Source organism: Arachis ipaensis, chromosome B3 (genome assembly GCF_059453495.1).
Source record: "Arachis ipaensis isolate K30076 ecotype BB chromosome B3, ASM5945349v1, whole genome shotgun sequence".
Classification (NCBI taxonomy): domain Eukaryota; kingdom Viridiplantae; phylum Streptophyta; class Magnoliopsida; order Fabales; family Fabaceae; genus Arachis; species Arachis ipaensis.
In genome coordinates, this window is record NC_142438.1 from 121983224 (window position 1) to 122006786 (window position 23563).

At 36.4% G+C, this 23563-nt stretch overlaps 2 protein-coding genes and 1 long non-coding RNA gene across 4 annotated transcripts; 2 read left to right on the plus strand and 1 right to left on the minus strand.

Moving 5' to 3' along the window:
* The first annotated feature begins 1688 nt into the window (after positions 1-1688).
* Positions 1689-4602, plus strand: LOC107630887 (Calreticulin family protein). Its single transcript, XM_016334166.3, has 6 exons — positions 1689-2015; positions 2129-2198; positions 2505-3631; positions 3749-3820; positions 3956-4072; positions 4203-4602. The coding sequence occupies exons 1-6, from the start codon at positions 1899-1901 to the stop codon at positions 4332-4334; spliced, it is 1635 nt and encodes a 544-aa protein (XP_016189652.1). The 5' UTR covers positions 1689-1898; the 3' UTR covers positions 4335-4602.
* A 1740-nt stretch (positions 4603-6342) lies between these two features.
* LOC148572295 (uncharacterized) lies at positions 6343-10804 on the plus strand. Its single transcript, XR_015907667.1, has 2 exons — positions 6343-6781; positions 9755-10804. It is a non-coding gene; the product is annotated as an uncharacterized LOC148572295 (long non-coding RNA).
* Positions 10805-15024: 4220 nt separating this feature from the next.
* Positions 15025-22046, minus strand: TUDOR1 (TUDOR-SN protein 1). 2 transcript variants are annotated; one of them, XM_016334168.3, is made up of 17 exons: positions 21645-22046; positions 21132-21302; positions 20923-20997; positions 20710-20823; positions 20517-20621; positions 19538-19744; positions 19244-19459; positions 19059-19166; positions 18188-18358; positions 17911-18108; positions 17487-17834; positions 17154-17384; positions 16859-17047; positions 16695-16772; positions 16383-16577; positions 15613-15990; positions 15025-15490 (listed from the first exon to the last, which is right to left on the minus strand). In XM_016334168.3, the coding sequence occupies exons 2-17, from the start codon at positions 21279-21281 to the stop codon at positions 15302-15304; spliced, it is 2952 nt and encodes a 983-aa protein (XP_016189654.1). In that variant the 5' UTR covers positions 21282-21302; positions 21645-22046; the 3' UTR covers positions 15025-15301. The 2 variants fall into 2 exon arrangements, with proteins under 2 accessions (XP_016189654.1, XP_016189653.1); XM_016334167.3 differs by having other exon boundaries at positions 21132-21305; positions 21645-21948.
* Positions 22047-23563: the final 1517 nt, after the last annotated feature.

Here is a 23563-nt window from a genome sequence, read left to right on the forward strand (position 1 = left end):
AAATAGAACATTAGGGACCTTATTACGTGCTGTTGTTGGTAAGAATTTGAAAACTTGGGAAGATTGTTTACCTTTTATTGAGTTTGCTTATAATAGAACTACTCATTCTTCTACTGGGTTTTCTCCTTTTGAACTTGTTTATGGTTTTAATCCTTTAACTGTTTTGGACTTATTACCTTTGCCTTTGAGTGATATTGTTAGCTTGGATGCAGAAGGTAAAGCTGAAAAGGTTAAAGCAATGCACTTGAAAGCACGTGAATCGCTTGAACAGAAAAATAAGTTGATAGCCCAACGGGTGAATAAAGGTCGAAGACAACTTATCTTTGAACCTGGTGACTGGGTATGGGTTCATTTGAGAAAAGAGCGATTTCCTACTCAAAGAAAATCCAAGTTAGACTCTAGGGGTGATGGTCCATTTCAAGTGCTCGAAAGGGTCAATGACAATGCTTACAAGATTGACCTTCCAGGTGAGTATAATGTATCAGCTACTTTTAATGTCTCTGACCTATCTCCTTTTGCTTGTGATGCAGATTCGAGGACGAATCTTTTTCAGGAAGGAGGGAATGATACGAGCCCCATGGGATAAACTGAGAATTGTCATATGCCAATTGGTCCAATTACAAGAGCAACAACTAAGAGAATAAAAGAAGGTTTTGCAAACATGGCTAAATCATGTGTTCAGGAGATGCATCAAGAATTGGGCAAGACAATGATTAACGATTATCAAAAGCCACACGTCTTACTGTTTTACAAGATGCATTAAAGACTCTCATTAGTCAAGATGAATTAAAAGAGACATCACTTTCTTAGAATTTATTTTATGTTTATTTTATTTTTGTTATTTGTTTGTTTTAGACCCAATTATGATTTGGCCCATATTTTATTCTAGTGAACTTATGAGTTAGGGATTTAAATTTAAGAGGTATAAAAACCCTCTAAAACCTGGTAGCCATTTTTTTCTTAATTTTTGATAAATAAAATTTTCTTTGAGTTTCTTTGAGAAATTTGAGTGTGAACAGGTGAGATAGAGTAATTCCCTTAACTATTACATCAGGAGATCAAATTGAGATAGAAGAGTCCTTTTTTTGATATTCCATCTTATCCCGGGTTACTTCATATATATAATTATAGAAGTTAGATTTTAGTATAAACATAACTTTTTGTATTATCTTTTTTTAAATAAAATTTATTTATTTATTTTAAATTTTCTGATGGGTTGATGAATTGCCAAGAGTGTAGGCATTGGCATTTGACCAAAAGACCAACATGTGTGCTTAGACTTAACAACGTGTCATGCATTTCATCATTTGCATGTTGTGTATCTGTCATGTTACCACACAACCATCTCTTTCATTTCAACTTCTACCGTTCTACGTTCCACTATCCCACACTCTTTGGTGCTTCATAAAGAGAGAGACAATGATGGGCCACCACACAGAAGATTGCATTCTGAATAAACAATATAAATAACAAAAAATTTAATACCTCAGCTCTACTGCTTGATACTAATTGAATGTCTAATCCCTTTCATAATAGCACCCTAGTCCAAAATCCAGACAATATAAAAAGCCACGTGGTGCATTGGTAAAGGACCTGGAGTGACACAGAATGGCCACGTGGCAAGAAATTATTGGATAGTGATACATTGAAGTTAGTTGATTGGCAAAAACAAGTGTCAGGAAGATCTATAAAGCAGAAAAAACCGCAGAATAGCACTGTTCCCACTTCCACATTTCTTACTCTTTCCCCACAACGAACTCTCAGATAATTTCAAAAATTTTGTAGATCTCATATTTGGTAATTTGGCTTTTCACTGTTCTTAAATTTTAGCTGCTTAGGGTTTCACAGTTAGAGAGAGAGAGAAAGAGAGAGAGAGAGAGAGAGAGTGAGAGAGAAGAATGGAAGAACAAAAGCGAAGCCTTATGGGGATCTTTACGGTGCTCCTCCTCCTTATATCGATTTCGTCGTTTCAGCTCCTCCGTGCTTCTGATAATCCCGACGATGTTGATGATGCCGTAATTGCTATCTTTCTCTCTCTCTCTCTTAAGACTTTAAGTGTTGGATCTGTGTTTTTAAACTTTTGAATTAGGTTCACATTGTGCAACTGTTTGTATTAAATGTTGTTCAGATTTTCTACGAGTCGTTCGATGAGGATTTCGAAGGTCGTTGGACCGTTTCAAATAAGGACGACTACAATGGTAATGCTAACTCAAATCTCGTGTCATTATTTGTGTGATTTAATTGATTGATTGTAGTTAGTGATATCTGATCGTTTACTAGCTGTTGATTAAAAGTGTGAGAATGAACATGTTTCTTTTTTATGAAATGATGAATATAGAACAAAAGCTGTCTTGCCATTGGTTACTATATATGGCTGTGTTAAAAAAATAAAATAAAATAAATAGAAAGAGGAAATAATAATGTATATCACTCAACTATTGAAATTCAATTCTCAATACTAGAAGTGCTCTGAAATAACTTTGGATTTGTCCCTTCGGTTCTAGGTGTCTGGAAGCATGCTAAGAGCGAGGGGCATGATGATTATGGACTCCTTGTCAGTGAGAAAGCAAGGAAATATGCCATAGTTAAAGAACTTAAAGAACCTGTGACCCTGAAGGATGAAACAGTTGTTCTTCAATTTGAGACTCGGCATCAGAGTGGCCTTGAATGTGGTGGTGCATACCTGAAGTATCTTCGACCACAGGAGGCTGGATGGACACCCAAAGAATTTGACAATGAATCTCCATATTCTATCATGTTTGGTCCTGACAGGTGTGGGGCCACAAACAAAGTACACTTTATTGTCAAGCATAAGAATCCCAAGAGTGGGAAATACGTTGAGCACCATCTCAAGAATCCCCCATATGTTCCATCTGACAAACTCACTCACGTATACACTGCTATTCTGAAGCCTAAAAATGAGTTGCGTGTTTTGATTGATGGGGAAGTGAAGAAGAAGGCAAATTTCTTATCTGTTGATGATTTTGAACCCCCTCTTATTCCTCCCAAGACAATCCCAGATCCTGATGACAGGAAACCCGAGGACTGGGATGAGAGAGCAAAAATTCCTGACCCAGATGCAGTAAAGCCAGATGACTGGGATGAGGATGCGCCCATGGAAATTCTTGATGAGGAAGCTGAGAAACCTGAAGGATGGTTGGATGATGAACCCGGAGAAATTGATGACCCTGAAGCCACAAAACCAGAAGATTGGGATGACGAGGAGGATGGGGAATGGGAAGCCCCTAAAATTGATAACCCCAAGTGTGACTCTGCTCCTGGTTGTGGTGAGTGGAAGAGGCCAATGAAGAAGAATCCAGCTTACAAGGGAAAATGGCATGCCCCTCTCATTGACAACCCAGCTTATAAGGGTATATGGAAGCCACGTGATATTCCAAACCCTGACTACTTTGAACTTGAAAAGCCTGATTTTGAGCCCATCGCAGCTATTGGTATTGAGATTTGGACAATGCAAGATGGCATACTATTTGACAACATTTTGATAGCTAATGATGGCAACGTTGCAGCCTCTTATAGAGAGACTACATGGAAGCCCAAGTTTAATATTGAAAAAAAGAATCAGAAGGAAGAAGATTCTGATGGTGGTTCAGGTTTTCTTGCAGACTTGCAGGTAATGTCATTGATTTGAGCGGTTTCGTCATGTAACTCATTTTACTGTGCAACATCCGTTGAATATGGCTCTTCCACTCACTCCTCTTTCTGATGCTTAATTTTATTTCTTGCACAGACAAAAGTATTTGAACTTTTGTACAAGATCGCGGACATTCCCTTCCTTAGTGATTACAGGATCAAAATACATGTAAGAATCTTAACAAAATACTCCTATCCTTGTGTGTGCCTGCTCGCTCATGCCGCACCTTTTTTTTCTGTGCTTTTCTTCCACCCTTCACTCATTAGAGTTTAACGGGAATCTGACTCCTATGCTTTTGAACAGGATCTCATTCAAAAGGGTGAGAAGCAACCAAATCTTACTATTGGAGTTCTCGTGTCTGTTGTGGTTGTCTTCTTGACAATCTTCTTCAAGCTCATATTTGGGGGAAAAAAGAAGCCGGTGAGTAATGAAATTCATTATTGTATCTTACCCGGTAAACTTGTTCTCCTCATATTTCGGAAACTTTGTTTAGGACAGTATGTTAAATTGTTAAATTGTTAATCTGTGAATCATGTGTCTTGTTGTGCAGGCAAGGGTTGAGAAGCCAAGCCCAGCACCCAAAGAATCTAAGGCCAACCAAAGTGGCGAAGAGAATGATGAAAACAAAGAGAAGGAGGAAACATCTGCTTCTGCACCACGTAGGAGGATAAGGCGAGATTGAAATGGTTTAAAACCTTTTCATTCATAGGGGACGACCAAGATCATCACAATAGATAAATTTTGAGCTTAGTTGGAACCGTTATTTTCATTTTTACCCATGAGGCCATGACCTTATTTTAAAATATGATTTGCAATGGAGTGTAACAGATATTTATTGGGCTGATCCTTTTGGAGACTTGCGCATTTGAAGAATTGAAGTTGTACAATTATTATTTTTAATTTGTTTCTAATGGGAAATAGAAATCGAATCTCCTAACAACATTTGAATAGCTAAATGAGATTGCTGAGGATAGAGAAGTAATGCAAAGCTGCCACAATTGTTTTAACAAAAACTGTTGGTTCTAAATGATAAAAATGAAAGTTTATGATTAACAATTTTTTGGCTAAAGTCGTCTATATCTATTGCAGGTATAGAATATAGATATATGGCCACAGATTCATTATTTCACCACATTTGTGAGAGTAACATGCTTCCCCATTAACATAATGACCATTTTATCTCTCGCACCATCAGTATAATGACCTTGCTAATAAAAGTTGAAAATTCACATTAACCCAAGGAAGGGGGATTAACCCAGCGCCATCCGTAGGCCGCAGCAGCTGCCAAAGCCTCATCTTCTGCTACCTACCTCAAGTCACTGCCTTTATTGTGTCTGCATTTGTTGTCAAACTGCAAGTTCAGGATGAGACAAACAAGATGGCACCTATAATTTAAGACGGCCCTGCATTCTGAAATGGTTAACATGAAACTAGCCACGAGCCAACCAAATTTAGCATTGAAGATATACAGACTGAACTAGATGAAAATTGTTTCGCTTTAATTTTTGAACTTTTCGATGGAATAACGATATAATTTATGCAATCCAAATAGGCTCATTAAATCATCATTTGACAAATTACAGGCACATCACTATGAGAATATTTAATATGAAACATCATCTTGGCTATAGGTTTAAAATTTTTTTGTCACATCTTATGAAGATAAATCTTACTCTTATAAATACATTATTGAGTAACTCGGGTGAAGCATTTCAGTAACTCCTACAAATGTGGTGGAGTAATGAATGCGTGGCCTAGATATATCTCATGTCTTGTAGACCATCAAGACATCTGCTAAGGTTCTTAATATTTATTATTTTAATTTATATCTAATAAGATTATTTAATAAATAAAAATTTGCATTAATAACTATTTTGTATTATAGAGGGAAAATAATAAAATTAGATGTATAAAAAATAATAAAATTAATATAAATCTTTCTCTAAATATTTCATGCAAACAAAATTTTATTTGGTAGGGTATAAATAATAACGGTATAAATAATAACTGAGGTAATTAATAGCTTTACAAAACAAAAAACATTAGGTGACTAATATTTTTTCTTTATATTTAAACCAATATCAGTAACTCTTATTTTCGCTGAAAATATTGATCCTAAGAATTTTTCTGAAAAGTAGTAAAAATTCAAAATTTATATCTGAAGAAAAATAAGAATTATTCAAAACTAATTTTAATCAAACAGTCGTTCTTTGAAAAATATTAATTATTAGAAGTTCATGACTATAGGTTAACAAATTAAAATTTAAAATCTCTTAAAATAGCCATTTTCAATCACCTATACCTATGGCAAAACATGTGTCGTCCCTGCCAAATCAGTTTTCTTATATCAATTGCAATGCCTTGTTCATTGACAAAGTCAGTGGTAAAGAGGATGGTTAACTTGCATAGCTATAACAACTGCAAAATGGGAATGGGTAAAAGAGTACGTAAGAATAAAGATAGAGTATGTACGAATGAATGAGAATATTGAATAAACAAAGCAATTCCATATTCGAGTCAAGGAGAACTCCACAAAGGTTTACTCAAATTTCACAATGCCTATGATGTGATTTCTCCATACAATATATCTCTCTTTTCTAACAAACTTGCCATGTCATCCTTGAGAGGTAATCCCCTGCTACGCATGCACATAATCCTTCAACCACGATGGCACCTTTCTCACTCTTGTGGCTTTGGGCCCTAATGAGATAGAAGGTTGTGACAGCCCACTCTCTTTTTCTGGTTCTGCTTCCTGGACTGTAGCTGGGTTAATTTTCTAGTTTGCTAGCCCATTAACTATTGGATTGGATGGAGAGCTATCAACTATTCTCTCCTCCACAATGACCATGTCCTTAAGGTTAACCTAAAAAAAATAACCTCTGCAGCTCTTCAAAGTTCTCCCAAATGGTCTCATCACGATTAACACTCGCAATCAACAAGAACCCGAGTAGGAGTGCCTTCAGCTGTATTGATGATTTGGCGACCTAGAACCGCAATGGGGGCATGGATGCGACGATGGGGGAGATTAGGAGATGTTGGAAATTCTTCTAGGGCTTCAACGTGGAAGAATTTCAGCACAAAGACAGGAAAGACTAGGTGCAAGGCACAAGTTTGCAGTAGACGCAAGTAGTAAGTGACCTTGCCTACCTTGTATATGATCTGAAATGGCCCATAAAATCGTTTGTAAAGCTTGTTAAAATTGCTCTGAGTTAATGTGCGCTACCTATAAGGCCTCACCCCTGAAAGTATCCAATCACCCACTTTAAAATTTTTCTCCCATCGATGCTTGCCTGCCTGCAGCTTCATCTTCTCTCGTGCGGCCTGTAAGGTATAGCGTAACTCCTTGTTAGGTGCTTCACGAACCCTGAGGAATTCATCCACTGCCTCAACGGATGTGCCCTGGAGAATAACCTAGAAGAATTCGCATAGGAAAGCCATATAGAGCCTTATAGAGAGACATGTTGATAGATGAATGATAGGACTAATTGTAGCAACTAGGAAAACTTCGCCCATGAGAGATAGGCAGTCCATTGGGTAGGATAAGAGTAGGTGAAAACTCGTAGGTACTGTTCTAATTATCGATTCACCACATCCGTCTGAGCGTCGCTCTGTGGATGGTGCGCGGTGCTGTAATAGAGATATGTGTTGTTGATCTCGAATAGATTCTTCCAAAATTTGCTTAAGAAGATTGGATTCCTATCTAAAACCATCGTCCTAGGAAAACCATGTAGTTTCACCACTGAATTAATGAATGCCTTGGTAGCATCCTTGGCTATGAACCCGGTTCGAGAGCCGAAAAATGGTCAACCTTATTAAACCTATCCACTACTACCAATATGGTAGTGTAGCCAGTAAACTTAGGTAGTTGGACAATAAAATTCAATGAAATCTCCAACAATGGCTATTTTGAAATTGGAAGTGGTTGTAGCATAATAATAGCATAATCCTCACAATAATAGCATAATCCTTTCTCCCTCTTCAATTTGATTTTAACTACTAATAATAACTTAAAAGGTGGGTTAGGTGAATTATTCTTTTGTGTGTTAGAAGTTAGTTGGGATGTGTTGATAAGTATAGTGGCAACTAGTGATTTAGTTGATAGAGTACGATTGAGTGTGTGTGATTGGTTTGTGGGAATAGAGGATGGGTTCAGGTTTCGTCTAAGATTCTTAGTGTGGTGGGGCTTTATGGTGGCTTGCTTCTGTTCATGCAATTTCGCTAGTGAAACTACATGCACGAAGGTAGTGGGTTTGGCTAGGAGGAGCTTACATTTCAAATGATCTTGTAGCCCAGCGATGAAGAAGAATATCACCCACTCTTTACTCGACACTGTGATTTGGTTGGTAAGTTCTTCACACAACCCTTGGTACTCGGCCATCGTACCACCTTGCTTCAATTCATTGAGCGCTACCTTAGGGTGGTTGTAGAACTGATTTTGTCCAAAACAAATGAGTAAGGCATCCAGAAACGACTCCCATGTATAGGCGATGTTGTTATTAACACCCCAGGGATACCATGAGTAGGCAGGGCTAGTCAAATGGAAGGAAATCATGCGGACTTGCATCTCATAAGGAACGGAATACCATTCGAAATGTTCACATACCTTAAGCATCCTTTCTTCCACCGCTTTGCCATTAAAGGTAGGGAGGTCGACCTTAACTTTGCGATCCATATGGAATTGTGGATGTTGAAAGTGTGCGGCCTTGTAATTGTGAGAAGAGTGAGTAAGCTCCTCATTATCGGATTCACTAGCCACCTTTTTGTTCTTGAGTACCTCCTTCAATAATTTACAAATCTCATGCAGTGAACCTTCTAATCTGTTCATATGTTCATTGGTGAAGGATACTTGGCTGGCGATCTCGACATGACTCCTCTGCAGTGCCGCTAATTCTGATTGTTGGCGGAGTTCATCGGAAGGAATCATTTTCCCTTAAAATGAAGCACCAAATGACAAGAAGATGGTTAACCTACACAACTCTAACAACTGCAGAATGGGAATGGGTTAGAAAGTACATAAGAATAAAGATAGAGTACGTAAGAATGAAGAAGAATGTATGAGAATATTATTGAATGAATAAAGTAATTTCCTATTCGAGTCAAGAGGAACTCCACAAAGGTTTACTCAAATTCCACACTGCCTATGACGTGATTTTCCCATACAATATATCCCTATTTTCTAACTAACTTGCCATGTCATCCTTGAGAGGTAATCCCTTGCTATGCACGCACATAATCCTTCAACCATGATGGCACCTTCCTCACTCTTTTGGCTTTGGACCCTACTGAGATAGAAGGTCGTGACAACCCATTCTCTCTTCTAGTTTTGCTTCCTAGACTGTATCTGGGTTAATTTTCTGGTTTGCTAACCCATTAACTATTGGATTAGGTGGAGAGCTATCAGTTGGACTCTTAAATCACAATAGAGTCATACATTCATGTTATTTCACCTTTTAATTTTTCAAAACCTATGAATGCACAATTCGTAACTTAACATTATAATTCTTTTTTTTATATGTATATCAATAAAAGTTTTAAAAACTTCTACTAATGCATTTTCTCCTGCACCATAACATCCATTAAAAAAGGCATTTTACTATGATAAAAGAAAAAATACAGTCCTCACTTGCATTGAAGAAGAGGCATCGTACCACTATCAAAGTGTATTAATAGATCCTAATTTACATTTTTATTTATTAAAGGAGCTACACACACTATGAATAAGATTGAGGGGAAGAAAGGCTTCATGGCAATTAAGTTTGATTTCGAGAAAGCTTATAATAGGCTTAATTGGAATTTTCTCAAAAAGTGCCTAATTGACTTTGGTGTAGGGGAAAAGCTCCCAAGTATCATTATGCATTATGTCCGATCAGTGTCCTACAATATATTGTGGAATGGAGGAAGGACGGAGAGCTTTCAACTAACTAGAGGAGTGAGACAAGGCGATCCCATCTCACCATATTTATTTGTTATACTTATGGACAAAATCTCAGCTAGTAGAGGAACATGTAGCTAACAATAAGTGGAAGCTGATAAGAATAGGGAGAGAGAGAGAGACCTCATATCTCACATATCCTTTTTGTTGATAACCTGTTGGTTTTGCAGAAGCGTGTAGAGAAAATTTGAGAAGTGCAGAAGAATCTCAACAGTTTTTGCTCTTCATTGGGTTTAAAAATCAGCAATAAGAAGACATCTATCATCTTCTCCAATAATGTGAAAGAGGATCAGAAGAGGCATATTCTCAAGGAATGTCAATTCCAAGAGAAGCCTTATCTTGGGAAGTATTTGGGTGCTATGATTACGAACCACAAAGTCGGGAAAAAGCGATTCAAGAACGTAGTTGAAAAGGTTCATAATAAATTGAAGGGATGGAAAGTTAACTGCTTGTCATTGACAGGATAGATTACGTTGGCCAACTATGAAATGCAACACTAATGAGTACATATTTTCCGATGTATTTTGGCTTGATCTGAATAGATTCTAGCATATAAACTCACACTTAAGCACCAAAATAGCATACTTTTGTGTTTTATCCCTAATTTGATCCTAAATGTGAAAACATGCAATTTTGTGCTTGAAATGAGCAATTTAATTCCACTCTTATTCCATTTGATGCCGTGATATGGTTTGTGAGTGATTTCAGGCCTTAGAGACAAGAATGGATGGCCAAAAGTGGAAGAAAGCATGTACAAGGGAGAAAACATGAAGAAAAACAAGGAAAAGCGCACACAGCAAGATGTGCGTGCGCACAAGCACATGTGCGTACGCACAGGTCAATTTTCAGCCGAGTGTGCGGACGCATACGTCTATGCGTCCGCACGTCCCTGCACGTGATTGCATTAATGAAACATGTGCTGCGTGAATTTTGGGGCTCTTGGCCCATTTTGGAAGGCTGAATTGCTGAAGTGAAGTGCTATATAAGGGTAGAATCAACACATTTCAAGAGGAAGCTTTCATTAGGTTTTGAGCTCACTTAGATAATTTTAGAGAGTAATTAGGAGTAGGAGTAGGAGTAGTATAGCATTGCTCTCTTAGGGTTTTAATTTCCATCTTCATGTAGCATTTTATAGCAAGCTTAATTTTGGATTTTGATCATCTTTAATTGTAAGTACTCTTTAATTCCTCTTTAATTACATTGTCTTTATTTTCATTTTCTTTGGTTCAAGCACTTTGTTTATAATTGCAATTTTGAGTTCTTGAAGTTTTGATTGATGAATTTAATGTTTCTTGCTTCCTTTATGCTTGTTTGGATGTTTATTGTTGATATTGTTGATAGCTTAGTTATAGTTTTCATTTTCCTTTACAATTTTTCATGTTTTACTTTTATGCACACAAGGTGTTTGTGAAAATGTCAACTCTAGATTTTGAGTAGATTTTCCCACCTTGACTTGTGGTTTGAGTTCCTAAGATACTAGAGTCATAATGTCCGATATTTAGTGGTAATTCTTGGGTAGTTAGTTGACTCTTGTTTCCATTGACGCTAGCCTTTTATCAACTAGTTTAATAAGTTGGTTACGACTTATGGATTAAGGTCAATTATACTTGCTTGACTTATTCCTCGATGGTTGGGGTTGACTAGGCGAGATTGACTCATCATAATTACCATAGTTGTGGTTATGACGATGATAGGATTCCTTGGATACTCATTCCCAAGTCAAGACTTTTTATTGCACTTATAGCATTTTCACGAGTGTTGATCTTACCTTCTCTTTACTTGCATTAATTACAATTTTGAGCATTGCTTAGTTCTTTTAATATTTCATTTCTTCCTTGAAAACCCCCTTTTTCCTCACAACCGAAAGCATAACACTTTCAATTGCATCCTAGGGAGAACAACCCGAGGTTGAAGTACTCTTGATCCCGGTTTATTTTGTATTGAATTTATTATTTGATTGATGGTCAGTTTGTTTGGTTAGGACTATACTTACACGCCAAATCCATTTTGATAATTTAACTTCCTAACCTATGCAAATTGCTCTTCTATCAAACACACAAGAATATCAAAGGGAGTTTGTGAATAGCTGGAAAAAATACAAAGGGCCTTCATTTGGGGTGATAACCAACATAAGAGGAGAATTCATCATGTGAGCTGGGATATTCTATTGTTGCCCAAAAATAGGGAGAGTGGGTCAGAGATCGGCTACCACAATCAATGATGCTTTTCTTATGAAGGTAGTTTGGAAATTAATTCAAGAGCCAAATGAGCTATGGGCAAAAGTCTTCATGCATAAATACATATAGGGAAGGGAAGAAACTAAAGGGATCAGATGCAGGGCTGCTGATTCACCTTTCTGGAAAGAGATAGTGAAAATCTGGCCAAGGCTAATGGAGAATTGCAGGATCTCGATAGGAAATGGGAGGAAGACATCATTTTGGTTTGACAACTGGGTCGAAGGGAAAGAAAAACTTCATGAAGCAACTATCGCCAACCTCCAACAAGTCCAAAGAGGGGAAGTGGTGGCGGACTATGTTAGCGAACATGGAGAATGAAACATGGAAAAATTAAGGAAGGTGCTACCAGATGGCACAGTTAATAAAATCAAATACATTCCTAAAGGATAACTGAAAGACACTATTAGTTAGAAGCATACTAATACAGGAGAGTTCACAGTTGCCTCTGCTTAAAAGATCCTGAGCGTGCAGCAACAAAGGGAGGTAAGTCAAGTTTGGATGAAGATTTGGAAATGAAAAGGGCCTGAGAGGATCAAAATCTTTGTTTGGAGGTTTATACCATGGCAAATTCCTTACTGCTGGTAGGAAAGCAAGAATGATGGTTGCTAACCCAAACTGTCATCATTATCCTAACCAGATTGAAACGGTATTGCACGCCATGAGAGATTGTCCAAAATCGGCACAGATCTAGACCCAGATTGTCTCACCAGTGGCTTATGCCTTTTTTTCGGGACAAATCTTGACTGCTAGATAAAGATGAATATTGAGAATAAGTTACGAATGAACACAAGTTATGAGTGGATAGATGAGTTCTTTGTAACATGATGGAATATATGAAACCGGAGGAATGAAGAATTGTTTTCTCCTCCCTTAGAAGATCAAGGAATAACTATACCATCATTAGACTGAACATAGATAGATTCAAGGAAGCTTGGGAAAGACAAGGTAGAAATTAGATTGAGAGACCAGCAAGTAAGAGTGCGATTAAGTGGGGACCCCCTAGTTGGTTGTGTGAAGCTAAACACAGATGGACCAGTTAAGGAAGCATAGAAAATGGTGGGTTTGGGTGAAATTCTGAGAACTCATGAGGGACAGTGGATTGGAGGCTTTATTACTAAAGTAGGAGATTGCTAGGTGATACAAGCAGAGCTTTGAGGAGTGTTGTATGGGCTCCAAATGGCTTGGAATTTAGGAATGAGGAGTTTTATTATGGAGGTTGATTCGATAGAAGCTTATGAGAAAATCATAAAGGATCTAGATTCATAGTGTTTCAACCCAATTATCACAAATACCGGAGCTTTTAAGAGCATGCTGTGGGAGCTAAAGGTTCAGCATAAGCTCAAAGAGAAAAATACATTTGTGCTGATTGGCTCGCTAAAGAAAACTTAAGGCACCAATTTGGATTTATATTCATAGATAATTTGATTGCCAGAGATTTAGCTGGGATCACTGATTCCAGTCTTTAGTCCTTTTTTTTTTTGCTTGTTCCAGGCCTAGGTTCTGGTGGATTACCAAAAAAATTGTAAAAATAACAAATATAATAGTCAAAATTGTATATATATATATATTTGGCCGGATGGATTGAAGAGTCTCCAATTCTAAATATTACATTACACACTTACACACACATTTAAGGGTTTTATTTATTATTTATATCGTCAGATTCAAACTTAAGTGTAACATATTAAAAGAGAACATATTTAGTCACTCAACTAAAGTCTTAGTTGCAATGAATTATGTATGTTGAACGATGTTTTAGAAGAAAGAAAAAAAAGTTGTACACCAAACTCGTCCCATGCTCTCATTATATATAGGTATAGCTACATTTAGCTTCCTTCATTTGGGCTTAATATTCTTTAGTGATTGAAAATATGAGGTTTATATACAAATTTTGGGTCACAAAAAATCTAAGTCAACCAACTTTGACATGAATACGACATTGGTAGATGGATTATGGACATATACAATTGATTCCTTTGTTAGCTTTTAAGTTTTGGTGAGTACATGCACACATTTAATGGGAAGGGAGATTACTACAAAGCATCGTAATCTCTTAACTCTCTCTCTCTCTTCAAATTTTAAGTTTAGTTGAACTTAGAGATTTAAAAAGAGAGAGATAATGAAATAGGCCCATAATTTTGATTTGGAGATACTCTTGTGCATGATGATTTAGATCACATCAAAATTCTTCCATTTATGTGATATAATATACCATTCTATTATTATTATTATTATTATTATTATTATTATTATTATTATTAGATAATGTACAATTGTACATCTTTAAGGTTACTGAATATTAAAAATATTAGAGAAAAAATTTAAAAATTTCTACTAATAGTATATATTAGCTAAATTCATTATGAAGATTAAAATTTTACATTTAAAAATATATATATACGGTTATCATTTCAGTCTGATTTTGATTATGTAATAGTGTAAATTATTTTTAATTATAACACTAATTATTGTTTTTATTGTTTTGATCCACATATTTCATTTTTATTAAAAATTTTAGAATTTAATTAGTTTTTTTTTTTTGGTGACTAGAATTTAATTAGTTTGTGTCCTAAAAATATATTTTAAGAATAATAAAAATCTTTAAATTTTTTGATGTATTTAATACATTGAAATATAAAAAATTTATCATTTTAATCATTTTTGGTAACAAAAATTTATAGCATCTTTAAAATGTACCCTTTTAATATATGTTACCAAGATTCTAAATTTTAAAATAATAGTTTTTTAGCAGAGTTTGTCAATCATGATTTTTGGAAGGTCACCAGTGTTTTCTTTCTTACAGGAGGCTACAGTTCTATCGGAATGAGAATTTTTTACAGAATTCTTTAGTGTTTATAAAACTTGTCTAATTTGTTTAAAAATAGAAATGGAACAAAATAAAACCGACCTTTTTATTGTTAAATTCTACCAAGTAAAAACTACGTTTAACAGAAGACACCCTTTTTTTAAATGTCAAAAGTGCTGGTTTATATTCAAGGAAATTATAGAGACTACTTACAAGTGTGTGCATGTCAGATAGAACCAGCAGGGAAGTATGTCTTTTAGAAAGCAGAAGTGATTATGTATTACTATTGCCCCCTCTTTCTTTATTGACTTCATCCACACTTCCATTGAAGCACATGAATTGAGTGAATTTAACTCAATAAAAAGACAACCAAGAAAAAGAAAACGAAGTTCTTAACTATCACCATAAAACAATGTCTATGCCGTCCCATGATATATTAATTAATAATAATTAAATTCTGCCGCATGCCCTTTTATTGTCTGATCTTTGAAAACAATTGTCCCCCTTAATCTAACAACAAAATTCATAACAAGAAAAACAAAACTCACAAAGCATTACGCACGGCATTTTCTTTTCCTCTCTTAACTCGATGTAAAATGTGGATGACTATAACGACTCATATTCCCTGTGAAGATGTCTACATTATAAGTTACCTTCCCCCAAAGAAATGACACTCACTTCCGGCCACTAGCCTTTCTTGCAGGGGGGGCAGTGTCCTCATCGTCCGACTGAATATCTCCATACTGCCAGATTCCACGCCGGCTTGTCTTTGCCTCTGCCTGGAATTTCTCTAAATTATCAAGAGCTTGCTGTTTCTCTCTTCTGTCCCGTCTGTTTCTTTTTTCAAGCCTACCAAGTCCTTCCTGGAAATTTCACAAAGAAAACATTCAGAGGAAGTGAGTTTCCTGTGCAAACTGTATGCAGGTAATTAAAATCTATGCCTCTAAAGGGCATATCAAGAAAAACAGTGATTTGCAATGAAAACCTGTAGCATGGCAGCATTAACGCTGATCTCGGTATCCACAGCAACAAGAGTTACAGCAAGAACCGTCCCAGTTCCCTGCCCTTTCGTTTTCCCTCCTGAAGCATCTCTGTCCTCAACCTTGGCCCTGAATTCTTTGCCACTGCCTAAAGTGAGTTCGCTCAAATATTCAGCTGCTTCTTGGCCAAAGTCCTCTTCCAAGTTTGGAACCTTCATGTATGCAAGGCTGCACAGTTGAGCAATACCAGGAGCGGCAGAGACAGATTGATCAAGTGGTCGTAACTGACTGTAAGTTACTTCTTCTTGATTTCCATAATCAATGTAGAATACTTCAAATTTATCCTGGGGAGATTGAACGGCTCCTCGAGGCCCATTGACGATCTTACATGATTCCATATACCGAATCATAAATCAAAACATAAAATTGAATTAGACTAAGAACATAGGTCATCACATCTCATTACCTCTATTCATAAATAGTAAGAGATCACATGCACGCAATATGTCAGCCACGTAGTAAAATATCTGACTGAAGGATGTCAGGCCTCATAGTTTGGCAAATTTTGTTTTCCCCTACATCCTAATAGTACAAATCTAGATAACAAATCATGAAATGCAAGGGGGAGAAAGATACAAAAGGTTTGAAGAAACAAAACAGAATCCACTTTTGATCAAGTAAATATTTCTCATTAGCCATTTCTAAAGACCACACTTGATTGGCCATGGAATGGCTACCTCTTCTCACTATTACAGAAGCTAAACTAAGAACTTACCATTGCTCGGTACCATGATTTATCTGCCAGAAAATGACAAAGGACTATGTCACCCTTCTTAGGACTGAAAGCACCAAGCAGAGGAGCTTCTTGAAGGTTCAAAAAAGAAAGCTGTTGCTGAATGGATGCTATCTTCTGATCTCCAGCGGGCTGAACATAGAATTTACCACCACCCAAAACTTCTGTAACCACAACCTACAAATGTGTAACAATGGGACAAATCATTCAGACTTTTAAAATATCGAGAGATCATTCCGAATTTTTCAGTTTTCACAGCAAAAATGGTCATTTATGCAGGAGTATCCAAAGCACCTTAAGAACTTCTTGCTGTTTGTTTTCAACAGTTGCACCATTAGAGACTTCCTCCCCTTCGACATAATTCTCCCATATCTGCAATACAAATCACTTCAGAATAGCAAACCGGAAAAACAGAAGTGGCAATGTCAAGCATCATTAGGGAGGGACCTCTTCCTTACTTTCAGCTTTTGCCTCTTTGCAGATTGTTCAGCTTGCTCCAGAAGGTGTAAATCAGGAATTCTGTCACTGCCAAAGGATGTTTGAAGTTTTGCAAGACCAGCTTCAAGGAGTGTAACTGCTACATTTGTCCTTGACTCCCATAAGGATCCCAAGAACGTTCCAGTTCTATCAACAGTTTCCACTTCAATCTGAAAAGAGTAAATAATAAAATAAAATAAATAAATAACAATTTTACAATTAAAAACTACAACCAGGAATCTTAGTTCACACAGGAAGGGATAAACCCTGAATTACCTCAACATCTCTCTGCATAATCTTCCGCCTCATCAGTGCAATTGCTTCCTCAGAATATGGCTCATCACGACCAGGACATCTAACACCAGAGAATGCAAAAGCAATGCTGCAAGTTTCTTTTGGAATTAACAATTTAAAACGATGGCCGCTGAGGACATATTCCACAACAGCTGGGATTCTTCTACTCCGGTGCAGGAAAGGCAAGAAATCTTTGGCTTTCTTGGCTGATGCCTAGAATGAATCAAAACGGGAAAAAAAATGGTTTTTACAACATTTTATAAAAAATATTAACAGCGTAAAAGCAAAGAAGCAAAATTTAATGTAGCTTCTCACAATGGTCAGATCAGTTATATGCATGACCGGAGAGTCCTTGGCAGAATGGATCCCTTTTTTGCCAGATATGGCACGTGATTCTGCAGCAAGAAGAGCATCATAGTAGTTTGATCTCTCATCAAAGTCCCGATGTCTAATGACAGTTCCAAATCCTCGAGCAACTACCAACTCAGCGACATTGACCCCGGGTTGCTGGCTACCAGCAGGAACACCATCACCCTCACTCTTAACATTTGATACTAGGAAAACTGATCCAAAATCCATTGATCTAGCATCAGCAGCTCCAGGTGGAGCTGCAGACCCATCTGCTGGACTAACCTTTCTAGAATACTCCATTTGTACATTAACCTGAAAACAGGTATAAGCAACTAATGACTGTTTTCACAATTGATCATCAAAATAATCAATCTTATAATTTTCATACTTGACGGCCAATGAGGCGTGTTCTCAAGAACTCCTTTGCTTCACGAGCATAGGGAGCTGGTTTTTCATCTCTACGAGGATTGCCCATTTTGGGACATCGAATACTTGACAGGTTAATTCGTCTCTCTGCTAGTGGACTGCCATAAGGAATGGAATCATCTGCAACAATGATGCAGTCCCCACTTACAACCTCAACCACCTAGAAAGAGTCCAGCCAAATTATTATGCAAATCTAATTGAAGATTGACTGGTAGGAATAAAACTGGAAGACAGTTTACCTTTCCTGTAAAATTCTGGTCATGAATTGCCTTGGAATTAGTTGCTGGTGGTACATAGTTTGTCCACATCCTCAATCTGCTTTTCTTAGCCTGAAGCTCTGCAGCCTTCAGCTTCCTCTTTGCCTCATCCTCCATCATATTTGCACTCCATTCAACATATTTGGCGAAACCCTATAGATAGAGGAAATCGAAACGAGAGGGGTTTTTACTATTGTTTAAATGAATCTTATCAGATGAAAAGACATGGAGAAACTCCAAAAATTTCCCTTTATAAAACTGCATTGCATGTCTCTCTGACGCAACTCAATTACCAAAGCTACAGGAATGGAAATCATGGCAACTATTTTAATTAAAGTGTCAGGAAGCAATGGTGGGTAAGAGAATAACTTCCTGAAAAACTATTAATATACAAAAATAAATAAATAAATAGCTAGACAGCTGACAAAACATAAACGATTTAATGTGTCAAAATGTTTTAAGAAATGATGAAAGGAATAAAGCAGTAAATATTAAGAGACAATAAACAAGAAATGTTTAATTATTTGTGCAATCTTTGGTAAGCCACTTGATGCGATTAGCCATAAAGCCAGAAAGGATAGCCAGTACAAAATTTCCTTTTGAAATCCTTCTAGTTGGTAGGTAGGTAGATAAAAATCTTTCATAGCTTCAATGCGTGTTTTACGTGTTTCATATATATTCATAAACATCAGGTCTAAGTCAATTTCAGAGGCCACAAGCTTACTGCTAACTCAAATAACTCAACATAGTTATGATCCAATAGAAAATCAGTGGAATAAATCTTTCAAGTCCAACAGAAATTCAGCTAAAAGGTTATTTCCCAGTAATATCATAGTACAAGGGAAGAACATACATTTTCAACAAGTTCCAACGCCAGGTCTTTTGCTGATTCACCATCAGGATAATACACTGACCCAATCAAATTGCTGAACTTATCAACACCTTCAAGGACAACCCGCACCTACATACCAACCTGAAATTTAGAAAACAAGCAAAAATGCAACAAGCAAAGATAAATTAAAGAAGCATCTTTCATACATCTCGGTTCAACACTCTCATCTCGGTGAAAAATTTAGCCTCATGAGCAAAAGGATCAGCAACACTTTCAGCAACAGCAGCTGAAACTGCAAGCCTTTGGGCAGATGTAAGTGGGGCTCGAGACTCAGCAGGAACATCTCCACTATCGGTTCTATCTGCTGTCACCTCTGACTCAACAACAGGCTCTGATGCAGCTTTCCTTCCCATTTGTGGGGACTAAATTAAGGAAAAATAGTTATTATCATGATTAACAGATAGCAGCATGGCAACACCAACAGCATTAATGGGACATACCTGAATTCCAGCAACGAAAACTTGGACAAACTGAAATTCAGGGAGCAGATAGACTCGCAGGGTACTGCCATCGCGAACCTGTTCAACAATTCCTTCCATTGGCTTGCCTTTGTTTGCAGCCAACAAACCCATAGCATCCAAGTTGCTTGGATCACCAATGGCTGAAGGTGGTAGATTTCTGATGGAGGCCTCAGCAGCACCTGGACTCTGCAATCAGCCACAAAATCATAATGAGGCATGACAAGTTTCTGTATAAGATTAGCTACAAATCACACTTCTCCATTCTTTTGTCCGTTTCCATTACATGCTAGACATACCCCCCCCCCCCCCAAAAAAAAACAAAGACCAAGGTCCCACTTCGTAGCAAAGGTGCCCATCGTGAGGCTCCTAGGTGGCCCCTTAATGGGAAATACAAAGGGGGTTTGCAAGATGGAGAATGTAAAACCGAAATGGAGAGCATTGGTGGGATTGAACACCACTACTCTCCTCGCATGTCCCAGCTCAAGCCAACTAAGTCACCAACATGGAGGAGTCCTGTCTAGATATTTTATGTTAAAGTGTATTAAAATAATTATCAAATAAATCCAATGACAAAGTTAAATGTCATTGCATAATTAATCCTTATTGTGGAAGGCAACAAGAAAATACTCATTTCCAGTCTGCACATAAATATTAAATATTTACATGCAACATTTAATTAAATCAACTCCGAGATAGTGACAGCATATTAGGCTTTGGTAATGACAAGATACAATGATTAGATAACGACAACATGTAATTCTTTTCATCAGCAAATGAGGCCTAACAGAATTTAGGTTGGATTCAAGTAAACCAAGCATCCAACAAAGCAGGGGGCTTGCATCAAATTAGCAATTAAAAAAAAAACTTGTTCACCAATTATAATATTATTAAAATTGTCTTTCGCAGTAAGTAACTATCAACTGTCAAGGGTCCAACATTTAAAAACGGAAACCCTAACCTTGTTCCAACGACCAACACCTTCCTGTTTAGCTTGTTCTTCCAATCTTAACAATTCTGCAAGGTAAGGGCTTGCTTCTCCTTTCTGTTGCCCCTGCTCTCTAATCTGCACAAACAAAAACCACAATATACAATTTAGTGATGGAGAAACAATTCAAGCAGGGAACAACTACCAGAAACACACTGTACTACACCTTTGCCCATCCTGCAGCAACAACCAGCATTGCAACATTCTTGTCCCCAAGAAAAACACTTGCAAACTCACGATTTATGGAGGGCACATTGTAATCAATCTTGAAGGTCACCTCCTGTTCCACCAATATACCAAGTCAGAGATTTAGAATGTTGCATGAGAATTAAATAACGGCAGGGCAGGTGATAAAACTGCAAACTTTATTTTTACTCACCTTCCCAACGCAGAGCTTCCTTAGAAATTCTCTACTTTCCCAAGCATATGGTTCATCCACACCACCCCTTCTTGCCTATAGAAATATTTTAAACAAAAAAATATACCAAACATCTCAGCTATTACAACCTTGATACAAGATATGTTTTTTTTTTTTATTTCCTTTTCCAGAATGAGAAAAGGGATATTAGCATATATGGAGAAAATTACCAGCCTAGGAGCAATTAAAGATGATAAAGTGATGGTCTTTTCAGGAAGAGCACCAGGCCTTGAGCTAGTGAGGGCCACAATGACCAAACAATCCCCAGAAGGAACAGCTTTGACCCTTCCTCTGTACCACCCAGTCGCTGTTGATGCCATCTTCAACAGCTAACCTACGATCTGCTATTAGAAAAAAAACGAAATATCTAAGTTACAAAATTTTCATCCATGCATTGACATGTAAATTACTCAGATCCACGACAACAATAGCCAAAAGAAACAAGCATGCACAAACACAACAATCTAAGCTTCTGAAAAACAATCTAGATGGAGCTGGTGCATTAGGCGATCGGATGAGAAAGGCTTCGTAATGATGGAATAGATAATCAAAATTGAGATCCGAAAATGGAAGGGAACGACGAAATCAAATGGAAGCGCATGCAGGGGAGAAAGCTGAATGAAGATCTACAACAACAATGAATAAATGAACGTAGAGCGTGAAAGGATAGGAAGCAGAAGAACCTTCTGAGGAACAGCGATGGATTCGATGAGAACAGAGAATTCGGCGGCGGATCACGATTCAGAGAGAGAGAGAGAGAGAGAGAGAGAGAGAGAGTGATGCAATTGTTAAATATTAGAAAGGAGGAAGAAGAGAGCTGGTTAATGTGAAATGAATGAATGAATGCCGAAATCTCTGAAGTAAGCCTTGTTAAACTTTAGCCCTCTGTTTCTACTATAATTACGATAATTGCCACTGCTAATTTCGCTTTCAATTCTGAATATCTGATCAATATTCGACCAAAATAAGCATCCTCGTCCTCCGCGTGACATATACAGTATATAGCAAAAGATATTTTTAACATAGTTTAGTCATTGATATTAATATTTGAGAACGAAAAATAAATAAGTCCGATGATTAAGCTTATCTTTTTTTTCCTCTCTCATTTTCAGACATATAATAACTACCTATCTTTGGGCAACGCCTTTTCTGGTGTGATAGTGTTTTTCGCTCGTTACCTTAATAATATTAAAAACACCATTGTTTTCTCTGACATGAACTCTTTGTCTTATTTGTGTCTTTACCTATTTGTATACATAATCTACGTACATTTTTCTGATAAATTATAATATAACATACACTTATGAAATAAATTTCACTCACATTTAATTAGATAATAAAAATTTTATATACGAGACAAATAGGTAGAAAATAATATTTCATTCTTGTGTGGATGAATTTTCGAAATATACCTTGTCTCTTACATTGTTGTAATACGTTTTTTTTTAATGGAGTAAGAATAATTTGGACATCAAAAAATATAGTAGATGGATATTTGCAAAAGACACTATAATGTTTGAGTTAGTAAATGTTTAAGAGGTATAAGAATTCTATAATTATAAAATGTTAAATATGAAATAAAATTTATCATGTGTCATCTTAGTTATATAGAAATTAGAGCCTTTATGGGCATAGAGTTGATGAATAGAATCGATGACCATTTGTCATTAAGTCAGAATAATGATTATTAAAATCGTCTGTTACAAACTTAGAATGAAGGCAAATAAAGTCGAGTTATGACACATAATGCACAATAAAAATCGAGTTATAAGGTGACGAATATATAGTAAATCCCAAGTTTGGTCGGATTATTATGTCGGCACTTATTCAAAAAATAAATAATTCTGCAATCAGTTTTATCTGCTCGAGTTAACTGTGAGATAAATACTTCGTCAATCTATAGCAAGAGACCCATAATTATTTCTCTCATCTTTAGTTTATGAATATTGGCTTAACCAAAAGATGTTGTGAAATAAATTATATGATTATAACAATAAATATACATAAATTGTAGAATAAAATAAATGAACCGATTACTTATATGACAAGTAGTGATATTTTGAATTAAGAAATTCTAAAAGATTACTTTAGGGCTAGAACCATTTTGTATTGGCGAATTTGAATTTAAATTCATGACTTTAGTGCTAAAAACTCTACATGTAAATTCATGAAGTTGTCATAATAAGATTCAATATTTAATAAATGCAAACATTATTGTAGATAAATGACTTGAATCCAATACTTTGTTATCTTAGTATGTAATTTTAAATGCTATGAAAGAAAAATAGAATAATATTAATTAAATAAAAATACATTGAAATATAGTGGTTACAAACTATTATATTTATTGACTTCGCTCCTATTCCTCTCAAATAGGAGCTTTGCCACAAATAGTAGATTTTAGGAATTGATGTAGTAAGAAGAAAGAAATAGTTAATCATGTCTCATGGAGGATAAAAAATGCATAAAAAGAATTATGGATAGAGCATATATAGCTCAAGATTAGTCTTTTTTAATCGAGCTTAGTCTTTTTCATTGTTTGAATGAATTTGTAGTTGTTTGTCTTTTCAAATTCAAGAAAAAATGTTAGTCATCTAATCAT